This window comes from Cryptosporidium andersoni (assembly GCF_001865355.1).
Source record: "Cryptosporidium andersoni isolate 30847 chromosome Unknown contig_71, whole genome shotgun sequence".
Lineage (NCBI taxonomy): Eukaryota > Apicomplexa > Conoidasida > Eucoccidiorida > Cryptosporidiidae > Cryptosporidium > Cryptosporidium andersoni.
In genome coordinates this window covers 44,197-71,166 of record NW_027122886.1, presented here as the reverse complement: position 1 = coordinate 71,166, position 26,970 = coordinate 44,197, and the positions used below count along the sequence as shown (strand labels likewise).

Here is a 26,970-nt window from a genome sequence, read left to right as displayed (position 1 = left end):
AAGATGAGGAAATTCATTGATTAAATTACTATCCATTTCTAAATTTCCCGTTTCTTTATTTTGGCTATTTGAAAGTTTTATATCATCAAATAAAATACTAAATAGTAAGATTTCACTATAACTAGGAGTATTGAAATATGCACCTTTATTATTATATTTTTCAAAAGCTTCATTTACTGGTTTTGAGTTATTTAATAAAAAAAATTCGCTCTTGAGAGGAATAAAAGGGTTTGCCTTGTAAAGTGATAGTATTGATTCTGCCATTGAATAATAATCTCTGCGATTTAATAAATAATCTTTTAGATAAAAATCACTGGAATTATCAATATCTTCACTATTTATACCTAATATTTCACTCATTATTATCTTCATATTATTTATAATTTTATTATTTCTATTTTTTTCATCTTCAGAATTACTAGTTTTATCTTTATCTGTCTTATTTAACATATCCTTTACTAACTTATCAAATATAACAAGTGAGATTTGAGTTCTCCACTTTAAAATCCTTTCTCCAAGTAAATCTACTACATAGTCACGATATGCATCTATACCATATTCACCAATCTTTCTTGAAAGATATCTTAAACTAGGTAATAATTCATATAATAAATTATTATCTTGATGTATTATAACAGGTAAATGATATTTAATTTCTTTCCCATCAAAAACTGATTCCAAGTCATGATAAAGATTTTCACTATCCAATGGAATATTTACAAAATTATGTTTAATTTGTTTACATAAAAGAAAAAATCTAATTGAACCACCACAACCTACATATCTCTCAATATCATAATAATGTGCAGTTATATTCCCAATATCTACAACTGATATTAACTGTTTCATTCCTGATAAAGCAGTTATAGCAGCAGTAGATGGATTTGGTATCTGTGGAGAAAATTGAGAAAAATCATATGGATTAAAACCATAAAAACCTCCTGTATTAAATGCCACACTATTAGTAGGAATACTATATAGATTATTCGGTATATTGTTTTGTATATGATTGTGATTATTAAAATTTTGAAATCTCATATCATAATTTGTATCACTTGTAGCATTATAAGTGTAATTGTTATCAGATTGTTCTAGATTCCTGCCTATGCCAGTGAAAAAGTTTGATAAACTATTCGACCAATAATTCAGAGTTTGTTGCATTATTATTAATTTAAAGTCTAAATTTTACTTAATATCAAATTATATTGTGAAAATTCTCAAGAGTGAGACATTAAAAATCTATAAATGACGCGCGTCTCTGTGTGGATACAGCATAACAAATGCACTATATATAGAGCAACTTTTATTTTTATAACACTTAGGTAATACTAAAAATTATTTCAAAATCCCCTCTATGTTTAATTTATTATCTTATATTTAATGTATAATATGTATTAAGTACTAAATATCGGATATATTTACTACTAAGGTTATATAATGTTATAAATATTAAAGGTGATCCTTAATACTCAATTTAGGAACTTTATTAAATATTTACATATAAACAATAAAACACCTTAATATCAAATTTCTCAATATTAAGAATAAAGATTATATATTAATTTCTGTCTAATGACATATTTTATATAGAACATAAAGTTTCCAATAAAGGTTAATACATATACTAATTAAGATATATAGGTCACAAAATAAATTCCAAATGTTTCATAATACTTATTGTTCTTATTAAATTTATATTAACTTTTACAAAATAAGAAATAAAACCCATTATAGAACTTCTTTAAAAAAGAAAATGTAATTCACTAACTTAAATGACAATATTATATATATAAAATTTTAACACTAATTTAAGCAAGTAGTTATTCTTATAATATTAACTATTATATATCTATATTTCATATTGTAATTAAGTAATTTCTTTAAATAATAGTTTATATCATTATCTATATTGTAAAATAATCAGTTAATAGTTAAAATATCTATAAATAATGAGTATTCAATAAAAGATCTAATTATAACTACTTAAATTTAAGATCTTATAGATTTTATGTATATAATTGTTATAAAATAAATCTATATATATAATATTAAACATTACTTTATAATAAATTAGAGTTCAATTTTATCTAATTTAATAACTATCCCAATTATAATCAGAGATAATAACGAAATAATCAATAGATAATAATTACAAACACATAAATGGTACTATTAATAATATAATTTCAAAATTTATTATTAAATTAAGGTTAATATTAATAAACCAGAAATCAGAATATTTGTAGATAATAATTGCATTACATAGTTTGTATAACAATAATAAGATTGACTAGTTGGGATAATATACAGAATCTACTAAGCTGAATATTAATATGTATATGTATTAAATCTAGAAATCTTAAGTATAGATTGTGATTATTTCAACTGTTTAACTCTATATAGTAAATTACATTATTATGAATAAGGAGCGGGGTATGAGCTGTGATAGATTATATTACACGGGTACCGTGTTACGAAGAATATATAGAATATATAGCTACATATCGGTACTTTTTAAGAAGAATAATTTGACACTTATTAGATAATTAATATATTTTGAAGTATATGTTTGAGATAAATTACAACGAGTTAACTATAAGGTTAAAAGGATTATCAATAAACTATGATGCATTTAAACACGTTGCAACCCCCAATATGGAGACTATGATTAATACACTTAGGAAAGAAGCTGAAGAGACAAATACTTTATTTGCAAAAAATTTAGTATTAAAACCAAAGAATAAAGATATTTTATATCTTATAACAGCTCATAATGATACTAATACTAAAATGAAGAACTTAGGTCCAATTCTCGGTTGCTCATCAGGAAGTTTACGTTTTGCAGATGAAAATATTTTATATTCTAAATTGGGGGTATTTCCTGGTAGTGTAACACCTTTAGCTTTATCTAATAAGAATTGTGCAAATGTAGAAGTTTTTTTTGATGAAAAATTAAGAGGGAGCAAGGTTTTTGTACATCCACTAACAAATACTGAGAGCTTTTCAATATCCACTGATGATTTAGTTAAGTTTGTTGAGTCATGTGGAAAGAGTGTAAATTGGTTTAATGTTGAAAATAATATAATGAATAAAGAGACTATACCTCAAAAGATTGTATCACCACAATCTGGAGAAAATTTACTTGGAATAACTGCTAATAAAGAAACTTGTTTTGCAGAATGGTATTCACAAGTAATTTTAAGATCTGAGATGGTTGATTATTATGATGTATCAGGCTGTTACATTTTAAGACCATGGAGTTACTTTATTTGGGAAACAATAAAATCTAAATTTGACAATAAGATTAAAAATTATGGTGTTCAAAATTCATACTTTCCTATATTTGTAACAAAACAGAGGTTAGAAACAGAGAAAAATCATGTGAGAGGTTTTTCACCAGAAGTAGCCTGGGTAACAAGATCTGGTGAATCAGATCTTGCAGAACCAATTGCAATAAGACCTACATCTGAAACCATAATATATCCTCATTATGCAAAGTGGATACGTTCTCATAGAGATTTACCACTGAAATTAAATCAATGGACATCTGCTGTACGTTGGGAATTTAAACAACCTACTCCATTTATTAGAACTAGAGAATTTTTATGGCAAGAAGGTCATACAGCACATGCTACTAATGAAGAAGCTACAGAGATGGTAAGGACTATTCTTGATGATTATGCTGATATATATCAAGATTTATTAGCAGTCCCTATAATTAAGGGAATTAAGTCAGAATCTGAAAAATTTGCTGGTGCTAATGAGACTATGACAATTGAAGGATTTATTCCTGAAAATGGAAGAGCTATTCAAGCTGCTACATCTCATAATCTTGGACAGAATTTTAGTAGTATGTTTGGAATTGAATTTGAGGATGAAAAAGGTACGAAACAATTTGTACATCAAACATCTTGGGGTTTAACAACAAGGTCTATTGGAATTATGGTAATGACTCATGGTGATAATAATGGTATTATTCTACCTCCAAAAGTTGCTCCAATTCAGGTAGTCATAATTCCAATAGTATTCAAGAGTTCAATAACAGAAGAACAAAAGATTATGTGTGAAGAAGTGGCAAAATTACTTAAGGAAGAAGGGATTAGGGTACATATTGATGATCGTCCAAATTATACCCCTGGATGGAAATATAATCATTGGGAAGTAAAGGGGGTTTGTATTAGGGCCGAAATTGGACCAAAAGACATTGAGTCAAAGAGTGTACGTATTGTTATAAGAGATAATAGGGAAAAGAAGGATATACCTATTAGTTGTCTTCAAAAAGAAATACCTGAATTACTAGAAGACTTACAGAAAAGATTGTATAATTCAGCAAAAGAGAAGTTTTATTCATCTATTGTACAAGTAAAAAGTTTTAATGAAGTTATACCTTTATTAAACAAGAAGAAACTTGTACTTGCACCATGGTGTGAGTCTGTGGAATGTGAAGAAGATATTAAGAAGGAGACAACAAGTGTAAGTATGCAGATGAATAATCAAAACTCTACAGACTCATCAGGTTTGACAGGTGCAATGAAGTCTTTATGTATTCCACTTGAGCAACCATTATTGGAAGAGAATGCAAAGTGCTTTTTTTGTAAGAAGTTTGCTAAGAGTTTTACAATTTTTGGTAGAAGTTATTAGATATCAACATATACCGATTTTACCAATCTATTTTGAATCTATCTAATTGTTCACCAATTGTTGCTATATCTTTTTTTACTTTAGTTCTTTTATAAAATATTGGACAATCTCTTGAAGTACAAATTATGTCTTGGAATAGACTTGATTGACATCTTTGACATTGAGTCCATAATGCATTGTACTCTACTTCTTTTTCTCTAAATTCACGCAATTTACATATAAGAGAGGCACTAACTTGATTTTCTATTTGTATACAACCTTTACACAAAGCACCCTCTTTTATGGAAGTTTTACAATTTAAACATTGCAGACTTTTCTTAACGAAACTAGAGAGTGCACTATTTGTCGAACTTAGTAATGTCACAGATCTTGTATGACTTCCCACAAATAACTTTTCAGGATCCTTCATAACACCTTCAAATATACGAATTAAAGAAGCTTTAATAGTATCAACATAATGTTGTGTATCAATAGCCAAGTTTTTTTCAAGGACATAAAGAGGATCTTCAGCTCTATCATATTGAGGTTGCCCCTTAGATCCACGAATTATTATATATGAAACACGATCACCTACATTTGGAGCAGAACCGGGATCTCTTTGTCTGAGTTTCTTAGCTAACTCAACATGGGCTAATTTTGCTGTATAATCATCTTTTCCTAAACTTTTGCTTACCACTAATAAAGATAGATCTACTTTATTTCTAAGAAGATCAGCAATAATATTCCGCGTATATTCCTTAGCACCTTCAACATCTTTGTTTACAAGAATTTTTTTTAATACAATATCAACAACTTGTTGAACTAATAAGCAATTATCTCGTCTAACAGTTTCAATTCCTTTGCAATCAATTTTTTCATAAGTTTCTGAATTCTTATATAAAACCCCAGCATATCTCTTCTTGTTCATGAGTAAAAAGGGACAATAGACCTTCTCAAACTCTAGTCTTATTGGCGACAAGAACATATCACTAATTTCAGTTGCAGCTTTTAAGCCCAAATCCATAGCTTCTGAAATGTCACTTGTTCCAAACTGAACCATTACACTATCAGTATCACCATATATGACAGTAGCATTGTGTTTATATCCATTTGCAATATTATATCTTTTCTCTACTTCCATCTTTGTAAAGTCAATCATTGAGCGTCCATAAGATGTAATACTGGTTGAAATCTCAAGACAAGGAAGCTGACCACCAGTTGTTGTACCAGTATATCCATACACACTATTTGCAGACATTTTTAATGCAAGTTGTCTGCCATCCAGTATTGATAAAAGTACAGGATCCTTTGTCACAGACATCTCTTCTTTAGCTTTTTTTCTCGCTAAAATAAGCTCTTCAACAATTAGGGGGAGAATCCCTTTTCTAACTGATGACAAGACAAATGTGTGACCAGCTGGAGATTTTCTCTTAAAGTTATCAGATAAATGATCAGCATCATTACTAGGTACAAGTGTTGAATAACATATGTTATGAGCAATCATAATTGATGGATATAAAGAAGCAAAGTCTAGTGTTGAAATAGGATCTTTATAAAAACCCTTAATTGGTTCTAGAACTGTTGCTCCCTCATATTGATCCTCAACACTTTCACCATTCCGTTTTAGGGTTGGCATTATAAAGTTAAGTGATTTACATTTACGTAAAATTTGACTAGTAACTTTAATTTGTTGACCTCTACTTAGTAGTATATCAAAAGTTGTTCCTGTAACTCTTGCCATTTCTATAATATTTGGAAATAACTTCAAATGCTTTATTAGCCTTAATGGTAATAGTGAATCTTTAAGACAGTATACTGCAATTCTTTTTCTTGTCTCTGGTGTACCCTCTTGTAAACTATGAATCATTGAATAATGAACATCTTCTTTCTGTTCTTTTAAAAAAGTTGTTGACACATAGTTCAATGTGTAACTTTTAAGTTTATATTCACGTCTGATACTCTCTAATAAATCCCAGAATATTCTACCTTCAATATTAAACGATTTACTATCATGAATACCAAATGCTTTTGAAGAAAATCTAGTAGACTTTATCACACTCTTTATATTTGTAATTCTCGATAGGTAAAAAAAGTTTTTTAAATCAAATATTTTGGCTCGTTCAAAAAGATAAAACATATCAAAATTAATACAATTATATCCAGTTAATATATCTGGATCAATAGATATTACAAATTCTCTCCATGCAAGTAGTAAATCTTGTTCATTATCGAACCATAATACAAAAGCACCTGCAACAGCTGCACACTCTTTCAGAGTAAATATTATATTGCAAATAGGCTCTTCAGAATCTAAATATGTCACAATAGATGAAATTTGAATAACAGGATCTTTTTCTGGCTCAGGAAATCCAGTTCCTATATTTTTTACACATTCAATATCAAATGACAAAATGCGAACAGGAGGTGGAGTTAACCATTCTCCTGAGCTTGAATAAACATTAATGCAGTCGGGAAATACATCAAATTCAATTTGAACTGTACTAATACTTAGTTGGTCACTCATATTATATATTTCTTTAGTTAAGTCATTTATTTTATTCATATTTGAATTTCGTAAAAATACTTTACTTTTATCTAAAGAAATCCATGAACCAGTACTAATATTCTTATCAATCAAGAATCGAAGAATAAATGGGATATTCGCTTCATAAGCCATTGGAATACAATCTATATTACCATTTTCTATTAATGAACGACAAGTAGGGATCATCTTAGGTAGTAGCATTGTTATTTTATAAAATAGTGAAGGACTATAAGATATACCATCATTAGAATATTCCTTACTCTTCTTGAAATACATTATTGATTCAAATTCTGAAATTTCAACATCTAAAACTCGTGATTGATATTCAGAGTAGTTACCTAATTGTTGTTCTATAGACTTCAAAATTGCTGATGGTTTAGGATTAGATTTATTTGACACTTCGCAATATATATAAGGGAAAAATCCATGTACATTGACTAATATACTATAACCTGATTTAGTTATACAAAAAAGTTGGACAATAGGAACATCACATGCTACTCCACTATCTGTAATATTGGTATTTTTATCTTGTTCATTTATATTATCTTCACAATCTTCTACAGCCCGTGTACTTGTTTCACTTGAACATCGTTTCCTCATTGTAGGTAATTTATATGGGTACTGATTATATAATGGCGAGCTTGTAGCAGGCATCTTTCCATTATAATATCTAACATCCACTATACACATATCAATATTTTGAGATGTTAGAGATTTATCTAATTCATATGACCCAGAACTTGTATTAGATATAATTGAAGGTCTACCCCATCTTTTAAGATGTTGCTTAAAACATTGGAGTGCTGCAGGCTTAGTTTCATTTGTAAACCCAATTACTGACGATCTATCAGTACTTTGTTCCATTGTAAATAGTGAACTCTTTTAGGCAATAAAATAAAGTAGGGTTCTATTTTGCCCGCCCAATTCTACCCCACTTTTTATACATGATGCAAGCTATTTTATAATTGGATCCAAATTACACAAAATTATGAATACCTTTAGAGTATTTACTAACAAACTCGTTAATATTGATGGTTTTATAAGGTAGTGATATGTCTATGCCATCTAGATCCTCTAATAATAAAGTAGAACAAAGTAAAAATTCGGCTCTTAATAATATCGATACCCATTTACAATGGTTACATAGTTCTTCGATATCTGCGTTTAATGAGTGCTTAGAAGAAAGTGTGGAACCCTTGAAATCTAATTTAGAAGAAGATGAAAATATATCAATCAGAACCTGTGAACAAACATATCATAATATAGGCACTGTAATCAAGGGATCTAAGAGCTTATCAGCAATTATCGAATCTCTATCTAAGAAAAAAATCTCAATTAAATATGGCAAAACAATACATAGTACTTATAAAGGTACTATAAATATTGATTCACAAAATTCTGCAGGAATACCTCAAAAAAAAAGTAGGAGCAAATCTTGTTCTATTAATGAAAGTACTAGTTTAAATTTAAGGAAATCAAATACAAATAGAGGACTTGAGCTAGAGAAATATGTAACAAATTCAAATAATTCAAATAATAAGATGTCAGGACGACAAGATAACTTTGAAATAAGGGACATATCAAGCTTTATAGAGAATAGACATACTAGCTGTATACAGGTAAACAGTGATGATAAGGACTGGAAAAGTAATGAATTTGATTGGAACTCGGATTTATATAGGATAAATGAGAAAATTTTTGGCAATAGATCTTTTAGAGAAAATCAAAGAGAAATAATGAATGCAATAATAAGCCAAAGAGATGTTTTTGTAATGATGCCAACAGGTGGTGGAAAATCACTATGTTTTCAACTTCCAGGTTTAATCCCTCAAAATCCACACGGGAGTGTTACAGTAGTAGTAATGCCCTTGCTAGCATTAATGGTGGATCAAATTGAACAACTGAATTTACTTGGGATTAAATGTGCAGGACTGAATAGCAGTCAGAATAAGGAAGTTATTAATGCAATATATATTAGCTTACGTAATGGAGATCCACAAACATGTCCTCAATTCCTATTTGTTACTCCTGAAAAGCTAAAACATTCTGAGGTACTATTTTCTATACTTCATACTTTGAATAATCAATCACGATTACTTAGATTTGTGATTGATGAAGCTCATTGTGTGTGTCAATGGGGGTTTGACTTTAGACCAGATTACATACAATTATGTAGACTTAGGGAAGAATTTCCCAATGTTCCAATTGTTGCACTTACAGCAACTGCAACTCGTGATATTTTAGCAGATGTTATACGTCAATTAAATATGGTGAATCCTGTGGTTTTTGCATTATCATTTGATCGTCCTAATCTTCGTTATGAGGTTAGACCAAAAATCGGCAATAAGGCAAAATTAGTCAAAGAAGTGACTGAAATAATTTCAAAGTTTAGTCATTCAACTTGTATAATTTATTGCCTCAGTCGTAGTGAATGTGAAGATATTTGCAAAGAATTAATCAAAAATGGGATTTCCGCTACTTATTATCATGGATCTATGAAAGATGAAAAACGTAATATTGCCCAAAAACAATGGATGAGTGATGAAAAACAGGTGATGGTTGCAACTGTTGCATTTGGAATGGGAATTAACAAAAAAGATGTACGTTTGGTGATTCACCTTTCAATGCCGAAATCACTAGAAAATTATTATCAGGAAAGTGGACGTGCTGGAAGAGATGGTATGGAGTCTTTATGTATTTTATATTATTCTTATAAGGATGTTGTAAGACTACAAGCACTTACAGATATTAATATCGAGAACTCTAATAAGAAGTATAGACGTAGTGATTCAAAAAATAGAGGTGATAATTCATTACATGCTCTATTAGGTATTATAAAATACTGTGAAGAACAATATGAATGTAGAAGATCAATTATACTTCGACATTTTGGAGAAATTTTCGGTGGTTTATGTAGAGTTCAGTGTGATAACTGCCGCAGATTGAAAATTGAACAACCAATAAATATTGAAGTGAGGGGAATTGTTGAATGTATAATAACATCTATAAAGTATTTTTATGAATATTCTAGACAAAGACCAAAAAACAATGGTTTCTTAACAATTTCTTCCTTAATTGATATTTTGAAGGGGAAAAAAAAAAAGGGTAAATTTAATGATGAGTATTTAAGAGGATGTTATGGTATTCTTAATGAAAATGAAATATGGAAAGTAGGGAATGTTCAGCGTCTTATTCACATGATGGTTATTAATCAGTTTTTGTCTGAAAGAGTAATTCAATTTAATAGTGGTGTTATAGTAGCTAATTTACAATTAGGTCCTTTAGCTAACGAAATATTTGAACTAGGAAAAAGTCCACAATTTAATTCAATTTCAATTACCTTAGAAACAACTTACCCAACTCCATTATTAGACAACATAAAAGCAAGAAATTGTACTAAAGTTGATAATCTAAACATAAGTAGTCTATCTAATTTTTCTTTTAAAAATAGTGGCAGAACAATGACCTCAGAACAAAGTACTATTAGATTGGCATCAAAAAGAGTTAATAGTAGAGTCTCAGGGAGTTCAACTAAAAGACGTCAGATTTCATCATCTATTGAATGTGAAAATGTTACACATAATACTGAGAATGAATCTATTGGAAACCTCTCTATATTTAATATATCCCAATTCCAAAGTGATACTTTACCTAATTGTGACATATTTTCAGAAATATCCCTCAAAGATTTGAGAAGTAAACTAATGATATTAAGGAGAAATTTAGCAAATTCATATGGGATTTCAAATACATCGTCAATTGCATCAAAAGAAGCAATTGATAATCTAATAAATTACTTACCGACAAGCATAGATAAACTCTCTATTCTCCCTGGATGGGGTGCTAAGCAAAAACTTGAAAGATTTGGCCCATCTTTTCTCTCAATAATTAGAGAATTCTTACTTATGAATTGTGTTGACAAATATAATATATCAAGTGGTCAAATAGAAAATCCAAATTCAGTTAGTTTAACTTATCAATGTCCCATTGATCTAATTAACCATGAAGATCTTGACAAAGAATTGGACTTAATAGGTTTCTAGATAATCTAAATAGAAATTAATAAAAAGTATTGATTTCATTTATTTGAAAATCTATTTTTGTGTTTTCTTGTAACTATTCATATCATTTTCCGGTAAGTTCAGAATATGACATCTTCCTTCTTGACCTTTAGAAGGGGAAATCCAACAGCTTTTAGACTTTTCATTAAGATTATTTATAACTGAAAAGTCTGTTAATCTCGGAGTAGCTATTCTATCAGTATGACCCCTTATATTTAATAAATGTTCATTATTTATATAATAATTATCTAAATATGTATTATTAACTGTTTGTGACCGATTATGTCTACGTGGTGCTGGAGAAAAATCACTTATTGCTGTAATTATTGGGGCCATATTACTTCCTACTATAGATGCATGTGTACGACGATGTTGAAGTATCTGGACCCTTTTATCTGCTAACACACTATCTTTTATATTACCACCAGACAATTTCTTATCCAAGTCCTCAGGGACTTCTAAACTCTTTTTATTATCAACTTCTGAACTATTGATATTTTTAGATTCTTCTGATTCATTATCTAAATTTACATTATATTGAATCCCATTATCTGAATTTCTACCTTTCATATCTCCAATCAAGTCGTACTTAATATCTAGTGATTTAGGATAATTTGCTAACAAAAAATTCAATATTTCTCCCATCTTATCTATATAGTCATCTAATTTAGTATTTAATTCTGCTGATAAACTTAAATTATACGGATTATTTATATCTTTAGTGTAATTACAATTCATGTCTGATAAATTTAATTCATCAACCATAAAATCTTCATTAGTTTCATTATTATTTATCTGGGATTCTGTCTCATTTAAGAAATAATTCTCCACTTTACACGTCAGAATTTCTACAGACTTACTAAGTGAATCTAATCTACTCATTATAGTCTCAACATTTATAGATTTTTCTATATTCATATTATTTATAGCATATTTCTCTCTATTAGATTTAGAAATAGATATACCGTTAGAATTATCGAGCATTTGATATATATTACTTTCTAATTTTCTACTAAAATTTCTTATTTTCTTTATCTCCATTAATTCATCTTTTATGTCAAGATTACAACAATATCCACTCTCAGTTTTGACTAGAATTAACATAAGCTTTGAATAAATATGTATAAAGGTCTCAAAGTCTATATACTTATCATATATATTTAAATTATCACTTCTTTCTACATCACTTGTCTTATTTCTATAGTTAATTGATGAGTTTATACATTTATATAATGGTAAAACTTCTTCCTTAAAATCATACTTTTTTGGCCAATCATCTTTCTGTATGATTCTAGAAAAAGATGGTTCAATAGCCATTTTATTTTATGATATAACTTATAAGCTAATAAATCTTTTTACTCATTATTTAGATCTCATTAATTTCTAATATTTAAATAAATTCGGTACTCCTTTGTTTTTCTTATACGTAAATGCACACAAAAATAATGCACACTATTCTAAGCACCCATTTCATACTTTTTTTTTTTTTATTTTTAACAAAGATTAAATATAAATAAATAATTTCAATAATTTTTATATCTTATTACTAATATTTTAAATATGTTAATTTATTCAATATCTTTTTTGGTTTGTACTAATAATGTATAATATATAGCTCTTTTCACCAATTGTAGCTAATTAATATATCTTAACCAAAGTACTTTAATTTGTAATTTTTACTTTAAATATTTAGGGAAGTAGTATGTTTAGTTGATAATGTAATTTTTTTCTTGATATTTCCATCTTAATTAAAGTTTTAGAGTAAGAAAATTTCTGAACTTTTTCTTCTTAAAGTTTGTGAAATTTATAAATCTTATAAGGATACTATTATATAGTACAAGTAAATTAAATAACTAATCCAAAGTCTGTATTCACTTTTTTTTTCTTATACTTATTGATTTTGTAAATATAAATAATTTTATGGTAATTCATGCATGTATTGCATGCATTGCATGTATATATAATGGGTTTATTCAGCTTCAGACCTAAAATATTACTGGGTATAAAGTCTTTGAATATGGAGAATAGGAAATTTTGCACTGAAATAGTTAGCCACAGTACAGCTAATGATTACACTCCTGATTGTGAGTCTTTCAACAATATGAAACCTACAAATTATCTTAAGAAAGAAGAGGATAAATATGGAAAAAGTAAAATAAGATATAATAAATATTATGTGCACATCACATTGACTATAGTAGTTATAATTAATATAATTCTAATGGGTCTTGTAGTATTCACCGTCATTTCATTTGGTAGTATGAATTCAACTAGCTATAATGGTAATTCTTTCCAAACTAAAAATAGGGCAAATAATAATGGGAGATTAAGATATTATCCAGATTCAATGTCCAATATACCAATGAATATAAAGAAATCACCTAGTATACTTCCACTTCACTTGTTATATAGTGCACCATTAGAATCTATTGAAAATGTAGATGCAATTGTTTTGGAAATTCTAGATAGAAATAACTCATCAAATAATTCTAAAAAAGTACAATACCTTTTTCATATAGAATCAGCATCTAGAGAAGTCCCTTTAGAAGAATATGGATCTAACATTAATAGTTCATCTTCTATTAATTTGAAGTTAAATTTAACTGGTGGAAAATCCTTAATTTTGGGAAAGGACAAGGCATTATTATATGAAAAAAGTGGAACATTACTTCATACAATTACATTTCCAACAGAAAATAATGAGCTAAATAATAAGGATAAAGGAGATAATAATAAAGATATACAAGTACGACAATTAATATCTAGTAATTCACACAAATCTTCATCATATCACTCTCTAAAAACGCAAAGTGCATATATGGCAGCAGTTTGTAAATATGGATGTGGTGAAATGGGAGTTACATACCCATATTATTATCGTCCATTTTTTGGATATGGTTTCCCATTACTAGGAACAGAACCCTATTTTCACAGTGGATATGGAGGAAATATTGATACAGCTATGAATAATAACATGTTTAATCCAGAAGCAACACATCCACGACCACCTGGATTGCAAGCTACACCTGAATATTCTCCATTTACAATAGTTGATAATCCATATACTTATCCCTATTCAATTGCTCCAGGTGGTGGATATTATTATTATTATTATCCTGCCCCTCAAAATGAGATGGAAGAACTGGAGTTACAAGAATAAGAATACTCTTCAATAATTAAATAAAATTTAAATTTATTAATTATAGTATTTGCAAGTAATAATACAATTTTATTATGGAATTTGATTATTTTTATACTAATTGCTTTATATTAGTCTTATAGCGCTATGTTTACTACTGGGAAGTTGAAGTTAATTTTTCAAGTTAAACTTTCAGATGAATGAGAATTCAGAATCATCAATTCAAGCTTTAGAGAAATTACAAGTGCTCCAGAAAATTATTGAGTCTCAAAAAACAGTGGTGAAGATGACATCTAAGTGTTTTAAATATTGTGTACCTAACGTGGGAAAGTCACTATCTCAAAAAGAACAAGCTTGTCTTTGGAGCTGTGCACAAAGATTTTTAGAATCAACTGATTTTATTAATAGAAGATCATCTGAAAATATTCGGAATGTTTCTAATGTAGATTCAGATTAATTGTAATTATTAGTGAATATGCTTAGGGCATTATCTTTTTTCTCACTCTTTTTTTCAACTTTTGAGGATTTCAACTTTAAATTCACTCAGTCACAATCTAACATTACTAATATTTTACTATTCACAAGTAATTTCACTAATAGATACTTGACATTTAGCGATAGGAAGAAGCTTCTCTCCACATTACAAGATTTTCAATGAGTGCATCTCTTTCACCTTTAGACTTTGCTTTTAATGACAACTCTATACCTTGAGGTTGATCTTCTGTAGGTGGTCCAACTATTACAAAGCATACAGAGCTAGTTACTTTTCTTGGTTCTACCATGTTTGCAGCTTTTAAAATAGTACTCTGAAGCCCTTTCCAAATGTTCCTAATCTTAACAATAGGTAATGACTGGTTATACTCAGTTTCTTTAGCTCCAACTTTCCACTCCAATTTATACAAATCTTGAGAAGCTCTCCACTTGAATTCATCCCTAACTTTACCATCTAAAACTATCTTTAACCGTCCACCATTACGTAATATATCCTTAATTTCCTTTGGTAAATCTTGCACACCATTTGGATATGGTTCTTCATCCCAATGTGTAATTGCAAAGTCAAATGTTGGAGCTAATATAGCTAGAGATGACGTATTACTTGTTCCTAGAGCAGTACTAACATTTGTAACAAAGTTTTTTTGTTCTCCCTTCATTTTTTGAGCTGAAGCTTCTATTACAGATTGTAAATTTGTGTTAAAAAGTCCAGGAACTATATCTGGGGCATATTTTGATAGATAAGTAAATATTTCACATGCTACTACAACAATGTCACTATCCGATGAAAACATATCTATTACTTTTGTTATAGTTGCAATATTTTCACTTGTTGCTACTGACTCAATACACATATTTTCTGATAGGAAATATGTCATAAGTCCAAAACCTACTCTCATAAGTCTTAAATGTCTTTCATTCGACTCACTTTGAATTGCCTTATTTATTGATGCAATAACTCCATTACAATCATTTACATCCATCTGACAAACTTGATACCCACGTGGAGCATCTGGTGCACTATATGACGGATCAGGACTACCGCAGTATAGCAGTCCTAAAAGTACTCTAATAGCCTCAACTAAGATTATAGATTGGCCAGAACAATTCTTTATTGATTGGCATACAGATTGAGCTCCACCAGCACTAATAAAATCTAAAGCATTTTCTGGTGCAGCAATACATCTACGTAAAAGACGGAAAGATACTATCTTAAGATCAGTACTACCATCTTGATCACTCTCTATTATATTTACTATAACACGGAATATACCTGCTGAAATAAGGTGATCCAACTGTTCTGCAACTGATGTTTGATATATTAAAAGGTGAATTGCCGATGTCATTAGTGCAACATCATAGTCATTCTTAATCAAACATTTTATGGTTGTATCAATACCTCCAATTGAATAAAATTGTTTTGAATTAGTTTCACTTCTGCATAACATAGAAAGAACATCAAAACAAAGACGTTGAATATCAGAATTATCAGCTGAAGTTTCTTGAATAACCTTGACAAGTGGATCTAAAAGAATACCAAATGCTTGAAGTTGATTAGGATCATTTTCTGATGTTATATTACATAATGTACGGAGTTCCATCTCGACAGTTTCCTTAGGTAAATTGGTTGACACTTCAATTAAGTGCTTGAAAACATTTTCTATATGTCCTGATGCAAAAATAGATATATTAGGGGTATAGATACACAAATTACCTACTGCTTTTAAGGATGATACAAATGCCCTAATTGCAGACTTATCTAATTGACCTTGATAGTTGTTTAAAAATTGGATAATTGCTCCTGGAATTCCTGCTACTCCTAATTCTTTTTTTGTTTCATCCCTCTTATATCCTAAATTTACAATAAGCATACCAAGGGCATTTATAACATCCCAATATTCTAAAAATGTCAAATACAAACCTTTAATAATATCGGGTCCTTTAGATTTGGAAAAATGTTGTTTATTTGTTGTATGTTGAATAGTAATATTGGCTAATGATAGACACCCATTAGTAACAGTAGGTGCTATTTGATCAGCTTGCATCTTTTGAGATACCTTTAATAAATCACATATTGCTTCTATTCCATTATTAGCCCCAATTTGAGTCTTAATATCAGGTATTATAGCAAGTGAACCAAGTAAATATAATACATCTGGTAAAATTACAATATCCTTTTTAGCTTTCACAATTGCTATAAGCCTCTTCAATACATCAGCTTTGAGTAAGGTAGCTACAGAATCATCAGATATAGTTCTTCTCAAGGCACGGAGTACATGCCTTAATACTTCGATTGAATATAACTTCTTATCGTAATCATCCCAGATAGATAATAATACTGTTAGCATATTAGTTCCTACAAAAATTTGACGATTTATTGCTATTTTCTCTACTAAAAATATCCTGGGAGTCATGAGTTCACTTTTCTCATTTACAGAAACTGAAGTATTAGAATGAACTTTTTCTAATAAATCTGTAATAAGTTTTGCTGCTCCTGGAGTAGTTGCACATTGAATTGCAGCCTTATCTGTCTTTGAAACCTCACCAAGTGCATTAATAAGACTTTGTTGGACATCTTCTCTTTGGGTTGGTATGCTTAATAACATTGTTTTTGGCCACTGATTTTCTACTAAGAACTCGATATCCTCACGAATATTGGAGATTAGATGTACTGCCATACATCCATATAAGAAATCAGAAGCTAAAGCATCATCCATAGAAGTAGAAACTAATTCACACATTCTATTATTAAGATATTCAATTTTCTCCTGTATGAGAGCAGACTCAGTATAATTTAAAGTTTGCTCTTCAGATATTCTCTTTTGGAATACTTCATAAATAATTTTAAGTGATAATTCAAGAGGGATGTCTGCTGCTATAGCATTTCTGACAGCTTCAACTTTATCCTTAAGCTGTTGACCAAACTCATCTCCGTAGTAATCTCCCAATTGGGTTATATAATTAAGAAGATCTTCAACTTCCTGTTGTTTTTCCATCTGAGAACCAACTCCTTGCAATTGAGCAAGTGTTAAAAGAAGGTCTGCTGTAGAATCTGCTGCATATGGATCCGATGATATCACTTGTGAACAATTTGTTGAAAGTATTGGCATTATAGAATTTAATGTAATAGATGCAGCATTTTCATCTACTTGTACTAATTTTTGAAGTACTCCTTCTATTTCGCGAACAACTTCTCCCGAATTAGGATATGTCTGAAGCATTGAAATAATTTCAGAGGTAATATCTGATTTTGATGCATCTTGCTGAGGATCATTAGTTATTGAAGTACTCATCAATTTTGCCAATGCAACAACTACATTTTGACGACGAATTTCTGGGATACCTTGATCCTCATCAAAAGCTTTATAGCGACGCATTTGGCGACTTAAAAATCCTTTGTCAGATATTTGATTGCCAGACTGTAGAAGTTTAGATACAAGGTTACATAAAGCAATTTCTCTAATATCTGGCTTCGATGACCCTTCAATAAATCCTTCAGCTTCATGTAATCCATTTATGGATGATATGGCAGAAGAATCAGCATTTGCATTGACAATTAAATTTCCTACTAAATTTAGTCCCTCAGAAACAATATTATCACTTTTGCGTTGTTTTCTTATAATTTCCATTAAATTGTTGACATTACCCATCTTCATCTTTGCAACTAATTCTGCACCTTGTTTATCATCTGCAAGAATTCTCAAAAATTCAAGTATTGTTGCTAATACCTCTGGATCACTTTGGTATCTAGTTGATAGTTCATCAATATGTGTCAAAAATGTACCTTTATTGCATCTTTCAATAATATAATTCCTTGTATAGGGATTGTTTGCACAACCAGATAATACACGAACACTTGATGTAACAAATCTTTTTGCAGAGAGAGCTTTACTTGATGTATCTTCAATTATATCTCCTATTTGCTGCATCATGCCTGAACTTGCAACAGCCCATGCCCCAAATGAATCTTCAGAATTATCAAATCCACGGTCACTTATTCTTTGTGTTAATATTGCAATGCTTGAAAGTAGCCTAATATCTGTTGGATCTGCTGCAATTGCAGCAACTAATGATTGCAAACATGCTTCTGTATACTGTAGTGCATCATCTGGATTTTCTGGTTGAGCAGCAACAAATACAGATAATTGGCGACAAAGCTGATCCAGTTCTCGTGTCCAATCAGGTCCTTGTGCCTGTTGAGTGTTCACAATTCTAATCATTAGAGTCTTTATTGCCTCATCAGCACCACATTTTGACAATATCTCACCACATTTACTTATTATATTTGGATTATTGTTATGTAATGTCATGATATTTTGCAAAATTTCAACAATAGCACAATCTTTCAATAATGAATGATCTGAGCTGTTAGTCAAATTATTTATAAGAATTAATAATTCTTCTACGCATTCCTCATCATTCTTCTGCAATTCTAATGCTCTCAATGCAATTTCAATACATCTATGAAGGTCTTGCTCAAAATATGCACGTAAATCAACATAATTTCCTATTGAATTGAGAACTCTACAGGCTGGTTTTATCTGAGTTGTTTCTGAAGGATATTTATCAATAACTCCAAATGCTGCTATTATACTTCCAAGATCTGTAGTAAGTTGTATAAGTGATGTATCATGACTGCTAATAAGGTCATTAATTGCATTAAGACAACGAATACGTACTTCAGCCTTAGTACTTTCATTTACTGTTTGTATTAACTTTGTCAACAAGCTATTGAAAGATGGTTCGGCAAGTAAAGCTTGAACACGTTTTGGTGTAGTGGCCATGGCTGCAATAGCACTACATGCAGATCCCAAAATCCTTTCATTATTTTGGAAATTATCTAAACTTGTACATATCAGAAGAACAGCTCCTCCATCAAATGATAATTCAGCTGCTTTAATATCAAATTTGACTAATGTTGCCAATGCTACTAAGTTGTCAACTAAACCAGTCTCTAACTCTTCTGTTAAAGTGCATTGTGACATTGTCTTGTAAATACTTATTAGTGTAGGCACAACATTATTCTTTACTAAAGCAACCTTTCCTACCCTTGGAACTGAAAGAAGAGAAGCCAAAGTTGAACTGGCAGAAAGAACAGACTGAGCAACTTCTGTTTCACTACTAAATTTACTTATAGCTAGATTAGCTATTTCTGGTAATAATTGAGAGAAATCTTCTGATATAGCAAATTTTGCACCTTCAGGTGTAACAGACAACTCATTACATGCTATTAAAGCCTCAAGAATAGTTTTCAAATCACCAGACTTTAAGGCTAACTTAGCAGTCTCTACCTTCTCAGAAATGATTCTTCTTATCTCTGCTATTGGAACTAATGCAAGAGCTAATGGTGCTATTATTAAACGTAGCTCAGAATTTTTGTTGTGCAACCTCATTGCTCCCTGTACAATCTCAATAGCACCAGATTTCCTCATTATTTCAACTGCATCAGGAGAATAACGCACAAGAAGAGATAACAAAGTAAAACCTGCAATTTGAAATTCAATAAGAACCTTAGTTCTTTGTAGAAATGCCAAACAAACTTTTATAACACCATTATCTACTTCACATCTTGCACCTGTCTCAGATTCAGCAATTAAAGCAAATATCTTCATACACTGTAATTGAACAACTCTATTCTCTATATATTTTCTAATAGTACTAACAAGAGCATTCACAACACCAACTAAATTCTTGTCACCAATGCGATTTGTAGATACCAAATTTCTTACAGCTTTCATATTTTCAACAACAGGGTTATCAATAGTATTATGTTCTGCAAATATCTTCATCTGAGGTAAAACTGAAATCTCTAGTAATTGAATAATTATTGGACCTAATTCTTCAGATGAGGATTCACAACGTAAAATACTTGTTTGAAAAGCTGCTGAAATTAACTTCTCCTGTTGATCAAAAGGTTTTGCAGCGATCCAATTTCTTGTATATTCCAAAATATCATCAGATATATTTAATGTTGCAAATAATGGTGTTAATGAAGATACTTTACATAAACCGGAGATTGCTGCAAGATCTTTATATGCAGCATTAGGATCTGTAGTGGCAACTTTAGGGAGATTAGAAATATGGCGATTTACATCTTTTTCAGTAGCAATCACCTCTAAAATATTAAGACCTGCATCTTGAATATAATTATTTTTTTTATGTACAAGCATAGCTTCAAGAATAGTATCTACCATTTCTCCTTGGTTTAAATAAGTTGCACTATCTGTTATTGTAGATAATTTTTCAACCAACTGAGTTGCGGTGACTACTAAAGTCTCATCATTAATATTTGCCATGATTGATTTTTCAATACCTGAAATACCTCCAAATTCAGTTATTGATTTTAAAGTTTTAATAAATGGAGCAAGATTATTCAAAGCACTCAGAGATGCAAATTGGTATGATGCATCGTCACAATAATAATTTAAACAAGTTGCTAAAATTTCCACTGCTTGAACATTTATTAATGCTTCTGCAAGTGAGGCATGCTGTGATGCTACAGATAACAAATCAGCAGCACACTTAGTAAAGTCCTTATCATTTTCAACATTAGAATAAAATAGCTGAAGTAAATCACCAACAATAGGTGCTGCTGAAACAGCTGTAGTCTCTCTAATAAATAGTGGATATAAAGATTGACAAGCAGCAGTCTCAATCTCTAAATTAGATGTACATATAGAAAATGCATTACAAATTGTAGAAATTCCATCTGCACCAACTAACTCATCTATACTTGCTGGATTTGATGCTACACGTGCCAAAACACGTAAAGAACCAATCAATATTCGACTTGATTTTGCTAAATGTTCACTATCACCACCCTGTTGAAACTCTGATATACCTTGTTTCAGTGCCTCTACTACCATTGAAATACCACCTTGTCTTGTTATTTCATCTGCAAAAGATGAGACATAAGCCATTGCTGATAACATTGTTAAGGCATCATCCTTTTGAGTAATATCTGAAGTAGGTGAACGTATTACAACTAAACATTCCATTAATTTCTGTGAGTTCATAAAAATTTCCAAACATGAACCTCCTTTTTCTGTTATGCTGCGATGATTTCTATATTGATCAACTATATACACTACTGATTTTAATGCATCTGGTGGTATATCTCCACAGCTTGCACATAATTTAACAATTTCCAGACAATTCTCTATTAAGATAATTGAATTATTATCAGTTTTTGACCAATTCTGGGCAAATTTTAGTGATTTTGTACCTATACCAGTGTTTGCTAGTGCTGTAGCTCCATTCTCAGTATTGGCAACAACAGTTAGTAACCCAGTTAATTCAGACAATTCGGTACTTGACAAATACTTATTGTCATAGAACTTAACAGTAGATGATGCAACTAAATCAGCACTAATAACTCCAATTCGAAATAAATTCTCTAGTGTAATACATATAATATGAATTATAGATGAATCACTAGACTCTATAAGTGCTAAAGTTGCTGTCATCACTGTATTTGGACCTTCATCTTTAGTGAACATCTGATTTATTTCGTTATCCTGAACTTCCTTCATAAATTCAGAGATACCAAATAGAATCCTCATGCAATTTACAGAAATATCTTCATCGTCTGGAAATTGTTTAAGAGAATCACCCATTAATGGTAGGATACCACGATTCATTGCATCAAAGGAATTTTCTTTATATAGCAATGTTGGAGGTACACAGAAATCACTGAGAGAACGAAAAGCAAATAACAACATTCTCTTAAACTTCTTATGTTGATTTGCAGATGCTATCGCAGTGGCTACCCCACTATCAGGAGCACGTTGAGCTAAAATCATTAATAGAATACAGTTTTTAATATTAATATATAAACAGAAAATTTAACTTACTCCTGTTGAAGGGCATTTTTGATATATTTAAAATACCTGTTGAGATTTAGATACTCACAGGAATAAATTCTCTATAATATATGTAGGTTACTTAGTTCAGCAATACTAATAAACAAAGAAATTTTTTTATAGAGAATCGGAACAAGGCTAAGGAAGAAAAAAAAAAGATTCACAAGAAATCTCTGCATGCACGCGCCTGGGCATAGATTATAAAATAACTTGGCGCTTTGGCTAAAAAATATTGCTAATATAAGAAAAAACTATTCTAAAAATGAAACTAGAAAATGAAAAAATTATAATAATATATTATTTGTATATTAGGAAATATACTTTACTTTAAGACGTTAAAGGTTTTAAACTATCAATCTCCTTTAAGAAATAAAAAAAAGGTAATCTACTTTAGGTTTTTGAATATATAAAGCTTATTTGAAGTTCAATATTATATTTTGTTTGTAGCTAATTTACTGTATATATACTAAAATACTTTAAATTAATTCTACTAAATCTAAAAAACAAAAACAAAAGAGAAAAAGTACATTATATATCTTTAATATTTATCATTTTTCCTTATTTTAAACTAAATTAATATTTACAAAAATATTATAGATAATTATTCCTAGAAAGGATTAGCTAATATTATTAATAATTTGTATTATAACTAAAAATTCAGATAGAGCATGCACTTCTAAGCCGCGTACTGAAAATGGTGCAATTACACAGTAACAGAGAATTTTTGACTCTTTCCTTTAAAAAGTACAAAAATAGTACTATAATAATAAAATTGTATTTATAAGTAATGAAAACCCTAGTGACCCATTAGAAATGGATCTTTCAACAATTCTAAGCTCTATATTTGTTAATTACTGGTATATAGGGGCACTTTCAGCTATATGTTCTGCAATTTCTGCAGCAATGGGTGATATATTAACACGTTATTCATTTGTATATGAAGAAAGTTTACCGGAATCAGAAAGAAGAATTTTACTACTTCGACCTTACTGGCTATGTGGAATGACTCTAACTATAATTTTAAATCCCTTAATAACTCTATTTGCATATTCATTTACTGCTGCTTCAGTTATTATGCCATTTGTAGGACTTCAAATAATATTATCATTAGTATTTGCACATTTTATTCTTGGGGAACATATTAGAATTATAGATTATGTAGCATTTGGAATTATTTCAGTGGGAATTACAGTTGCATTATTTTGTGGTGCAAAATATATAAAAATTAATACTGATGAATTCTCTATAACTGATGCATACATAGCTTATAATGCAATTTTAGGAATTTCACTAGCTATATGTATATGTTTATCATTACCTATTAATCCTTTGATTTTTTGGACTAAATTACAAAGATTCTGTATAACAGCAGTTTCAGGATTAGCTGGTGCAGCATGCTGTGTTTCTGCTAAGGGTGGTATATTATTAATTGAAATTGCAGCAAGTGGAGAATGGTTTAAATATTTTAATCCTTATTTAGTGGGTAATATCTTTGTATGTATTTCAATGGCTATAATACAAGTATTTTATTTAAATTGGGCTTTATTACGTTATCCTGCAACTTTTGTTGTACCAGTTGTAAATTCTGTATTAATAGCAGTTGGTAGTACAGGGGCCATTATTGTATATCAGGAAACACCAAGAAATTCTCTTGGATTTATACTTGGTGTTATTGCAGTTATTATTGGAATAATAATGCTAAGCCATGCATCTAATGATCGTACACATTGTTCAATAAGAGGACCTCGTGAAATAAATAAGGATATTAATAATTTACAAAAGCATATATTGATGAGTCAAGCATCTACTGCTGTAAACTCTTTTGAGGCATCATCAATATCAAATGAGAATACGGAAAATATAATAGATTTGGAGACAGTAAATTTAGTTGACAAATAAAAATTAAGAATAAAAAAAAAATAAAAACTTAAAATTCAAATATGTACGCTGTAATATAGATTAGTAATTAATGCGTGAATATACTTGTAACTGGTAATTCTGAATATCATCATCAATTGCACAAACTAAATCAGAAGTGAATATCTTTCTTTGGAATTCTTCTTTGATTCTAATTCTAGAATTAGGTGGTACAACACCAAAACATTTAGAAAATAATGTTGTCAAATAATTGAAATAATCTGAATCAGAGAACTTTACATATCCCAAAGAAATATGACCAAATGAATTAATATTAAATAATTTTGCTGGGGATCTGATTAGAGACTCCTCATCTTCATATACTAATTCTACAAGAGATTTGTTAGTAGGAATAGTACACACATTCTTCATAAATGTAGACTCATTAGATATCATAAACATATGTTTAAGATCTCTAAATAAAGCAAGATATATTGATGGATTTATTTTAGCTAATAATTGAGCAAATTGATGTGTTGAACTAGTCAATATAAGATCTATTCCATTAGATGCTTCTGTAGTTAGTTCAATAGTGTGCCAACGTTTAATCTCATTTGGAATATTTACTTCCTTAATATTTAAAACATCAGTTCGAAGAAATACTTTATCTGGAAATGTTGCAAATACAATTTTGTTATTAAATTGAAAATCACTATTTTCATTTAAATTTATAGAAGTAAAACAATTAAGAGTTAGCATACCATAATATACAATGTGAATTTCTTCTACTCCTTTTATTGGTATTTTCTCTTGTTTTTTATTCTCATTATCTTCATTAATAACAACAAATTGGCCTGAGATAGCTATAGGTATTTGAGTATTTGATATTGTCTTAAATCCTTTGAATATTTGTAATAATGAAACAGGTATATCACCCTCAAATTCTCTAATTTGTTTCTCTTTTGCTCTTAGCCAAGATTCTAGTTTATTTTCATCAGAATATCTCTCAACATCTTGTATTATTGGAAGATCTGCAGGTTCAGTATATTTATTAGTACCATCAATTGTCCAAAAAGAGTTTGCCCACGATTCCAAAATATCTGATTGTCTAGATTCTATAGATAATATCTCTTCTTCTTTAAGAAAAATATTTAAAAATTCAGCACTAAAACCATAATCACCCGGATTACCTTTATAAATTTCCTTCACAATCCATCTTGAATCTTCAGCCTTTAAAACTGCACGAAATTGAAATAAAGGTGAAATTTGTTGTTCAAAGAAATCAGCTATATTATTAGGGAAACCTGATATAGGTTTTACTCCAGATGATAACATATATCTTTGAAATGTTATTAAGCGTGAATAAGCTGATTCTTCAAATGAATTTCTTGCAGATTCTGTAAATTCAACAATTAATGGTTTTTGTACAGGTATACTCAATATTGGATAAATTCTTGCAAATTCTTCATCAGCTTGTTTTCTTGCAAATTCTAATCTCAAATTATTATAAATATCAATCCAATTTGTTGGGATTCCTTTTGTTTCTAAATATGAAGGATTACATTTACCAAAATCTAAATTATCTTTAATAGCTAAATTCAGGTTACTATATAAATACTTATTTTTTGCTGGATATTGATCAAATATCCTTCCTCCATGTGTCAATTCCACATATTCTACTTTCGAATATGATAATGGTTGTATAGTAGAATTAGGACGTTCGCAAAGTTTTTGGCATTTTTTCTGATATTTTGGGTTATATTCTAAATTATCTATTTTAGTTTCATCATCTATATAATCTTTAAGAAATATAATAGCTGGTTTAGAACCGGAATTTAAATAAGATGAACTAAGCTTATTAACTTTTAAAAAAATATCATCAAATATTGGAAGTGTATTAAAAATTGAAATCATATCATTGGGTTGATCCATTGAACTAAATGTTGATAAATCAAAATCTGAGTTCCATATAGCAACTGTACCTAATCGATACTCCTTTATAAGACCCGAGCTAGTTTTAACCATAGATTGTAAATTTGTTATATCTGCAACCCCTCTTGATCCAGATACAGGAAGAATGATAGGTCTTACATCAGCAAGAAATTCAACTGATTGAACTTTAGGAGTGCCAGATGATATGTCATATTCTGATATAGAGCAATAGCATTGGCAAATAAATTCAACATGTAATGAGTTAATATAATCTGACTTAGACAAGAATAGGAAACCTAATAGAAATAAACTTAATCTTGGATATATTGTAAAACCCATAACTATATACTGAGCATAAGATTAAAGTAGAATTATTAAAATCAAAAATATTCTTTTTTATAAATCGAAGACATCTAAGGGTATCTAAAGGTTATCCCGCTTCTTTTTTTTTTTTTTTTT

At 29.6% G+C, this 26,970-nt stretch overlaps 10 protein-coding genes across 10 annotated transcripts in view; 5 read left to right on the top strand and 5 right to left on the bottom strand.

Moving 5' to 3' along the window:
- Positions 1-1,161, bottom strand: part of cand_017930 (uncharacterized protein) — a gene marked incomplete at both ends in the record, with an annotated part of 1,947 nt that extends 786 nt beyond the window's left edge. The window contains one exon of the mRNA XM_067212027.1: positions 30-1,161. Coding sequence (XP_067067237.1) covers positions 30-1,161 — 1,132 coding nt within the window. The remainder of the gene's footprint in view (positions 1-29) is intronic.
- A 1,404-nt stretch (positions 1,162-2,565) lies between these two features.
- cand_017920 (prolyl-tRNA synthetase family protein) lies at positions 2,566-4,641 on the top strand (the record flags this gene model as incomplete). The annotated part of the gene is made up of 1 exon (XM_067212026.1): positions 2,566-4,641. The coding sequence occupies one exon, from the start codon at positions 2,566-2,568 to the stop codon at positions 4,639-4,641; it is 2,076 nt and encodes a 691-aa protein (XP_067067236.1).
- A 19-nt stretch (positions 4,642-4,660) lies between these two features.
- On the bottom strand, positions 4,661-8,032 carry cand_017910 (DNA polymerase family B; the record flags this gene model as incomplete). Its single annotated transcript, XM_067212025.1, has 1 exon — positions 4,661-8,032. The coding sequence occupies one exon, from the start codon at positions 8,030-8,032 to the stop codon at positions 4,661-4,663; it is 3,372 nt and encodes a 1,123-aa protein (XP_067067235.1).
- A 188-nt stretch (positions 8,033-8,220) lies between these two features.
- On the top strand, positions 8,221-11,211 carry cand_017900 (ATP-dependent DNA family protein; the record flags this gene model as incomplete). Its single annotated transcript, XM_067212024.1, has 1 exon — positions 8,221-11,211. The coding sequence occupies one exon, from the start codon at positions 8,221-8,223 to the stop codon at positions 11,209-11,211; it is 2,991 nt and encodes a 996-aa protein (XP_067067234.1).
- A 51-nt stretch (positions 11,212-11,262) lies between these two features.
- cand_017890 (uncharacterized protein) lies at positions 11,263-12,546 on the bottom strand (the record flags this gene model as incomplete). Its single annotated transcript, XM_067212023.1, has 1 exon — positions 11,263-12,546. The coding sequence occupies one exon, from the start codon at positions 12,544-12,546 to the stop codon at positions 11,263-11,265; it is 1,284 nt and encodes a 427-aa protein (XP_067067233.1).
- A 700-nt stretch (positions 12,547-13,246) lies between these two features.
- cand_017880 (uncharacterized protein) lies at positions 13,247-14,389 on the top strand (the record flags this gene model as incomplete). The annotated part of the gene is made up of 1 exon (XM_067212022.1): positions 13,247-14,389. One exon carries the CDS (start codon positions 13,247-13,249, stop codon positions 14,387-14,389), a length of 1,143 nt encoding a protein of 380 aa, XP_067067232.1.
- A 175-nt stretch (positions 14,390-14,564) lies between these two features.
- On the top strand, positions 14,565-14,825 carry cand_017870 (TIM10 DDP zinc finger domain-containing protein; the record flags this gene model as incomplete). Its single annotated transcript, XM_067212021.1, has 1 exon — positions 14,565-14,825. One exon carries the CDS (start codon positions 14,565-14,567, stop codon positions 14,823-14,825), a length of 261 nt encoding a protein of 86 aa, XP_067067231.1.
- Positions 14,826-14,979: 154 nt separating this feature from the next.
- cand_017860 (uncharacterized protein) lies at positions 14,980-22,662 on the bottom strand (the record flags this gene model as incomplete). The annotated part of the gene is made up of 1 exon (XM_067212020.1): positions 14,980-22,662. One exon carries the CDS (start codon positions 22,660-22,662, stop codon positions 14,980-14,982), a length of 7,683 nt encoding a protein of 2,560 aa, XP_067067230.1.
- An 873-nt stretch (positions 22,663-23,535) lies between these two features.
- Positions 23,536-24,621, top strand: cand_017850 (uncharacterized protein; the record flags this gene model as incomplete). The annotated part of the gene is made up of 1 exon (XM_067212019.1): positions 23,536-24,621. The coding sequence occupies one exon, from the start codon at positions 23,536-23,538 to the stop codon at positions 24,619-24,621; it is 1,086 nt and encodes a 361-aa protein (XP_067067229.1).
- A 60-nt stretch (positions 24,622-24,681) lies between these two features.
- Positions 24,682-26,850, bottom strand: cand_017840 (uncharacterized protein; the record flags this gene model as incomplete). Its single annotated transcript, XM_067212018.1, has 1 exon — positions 24,682-26,850. One exon carries the CDS (start codon positions 26,848-26,850, stop codon positions 24,682-24,684), a length of 2,169 nt encoding a protein of 722 aa, XP_067067228.1.
- Positions 26,851-26,970: the final 120 nt, after the last annotated feature.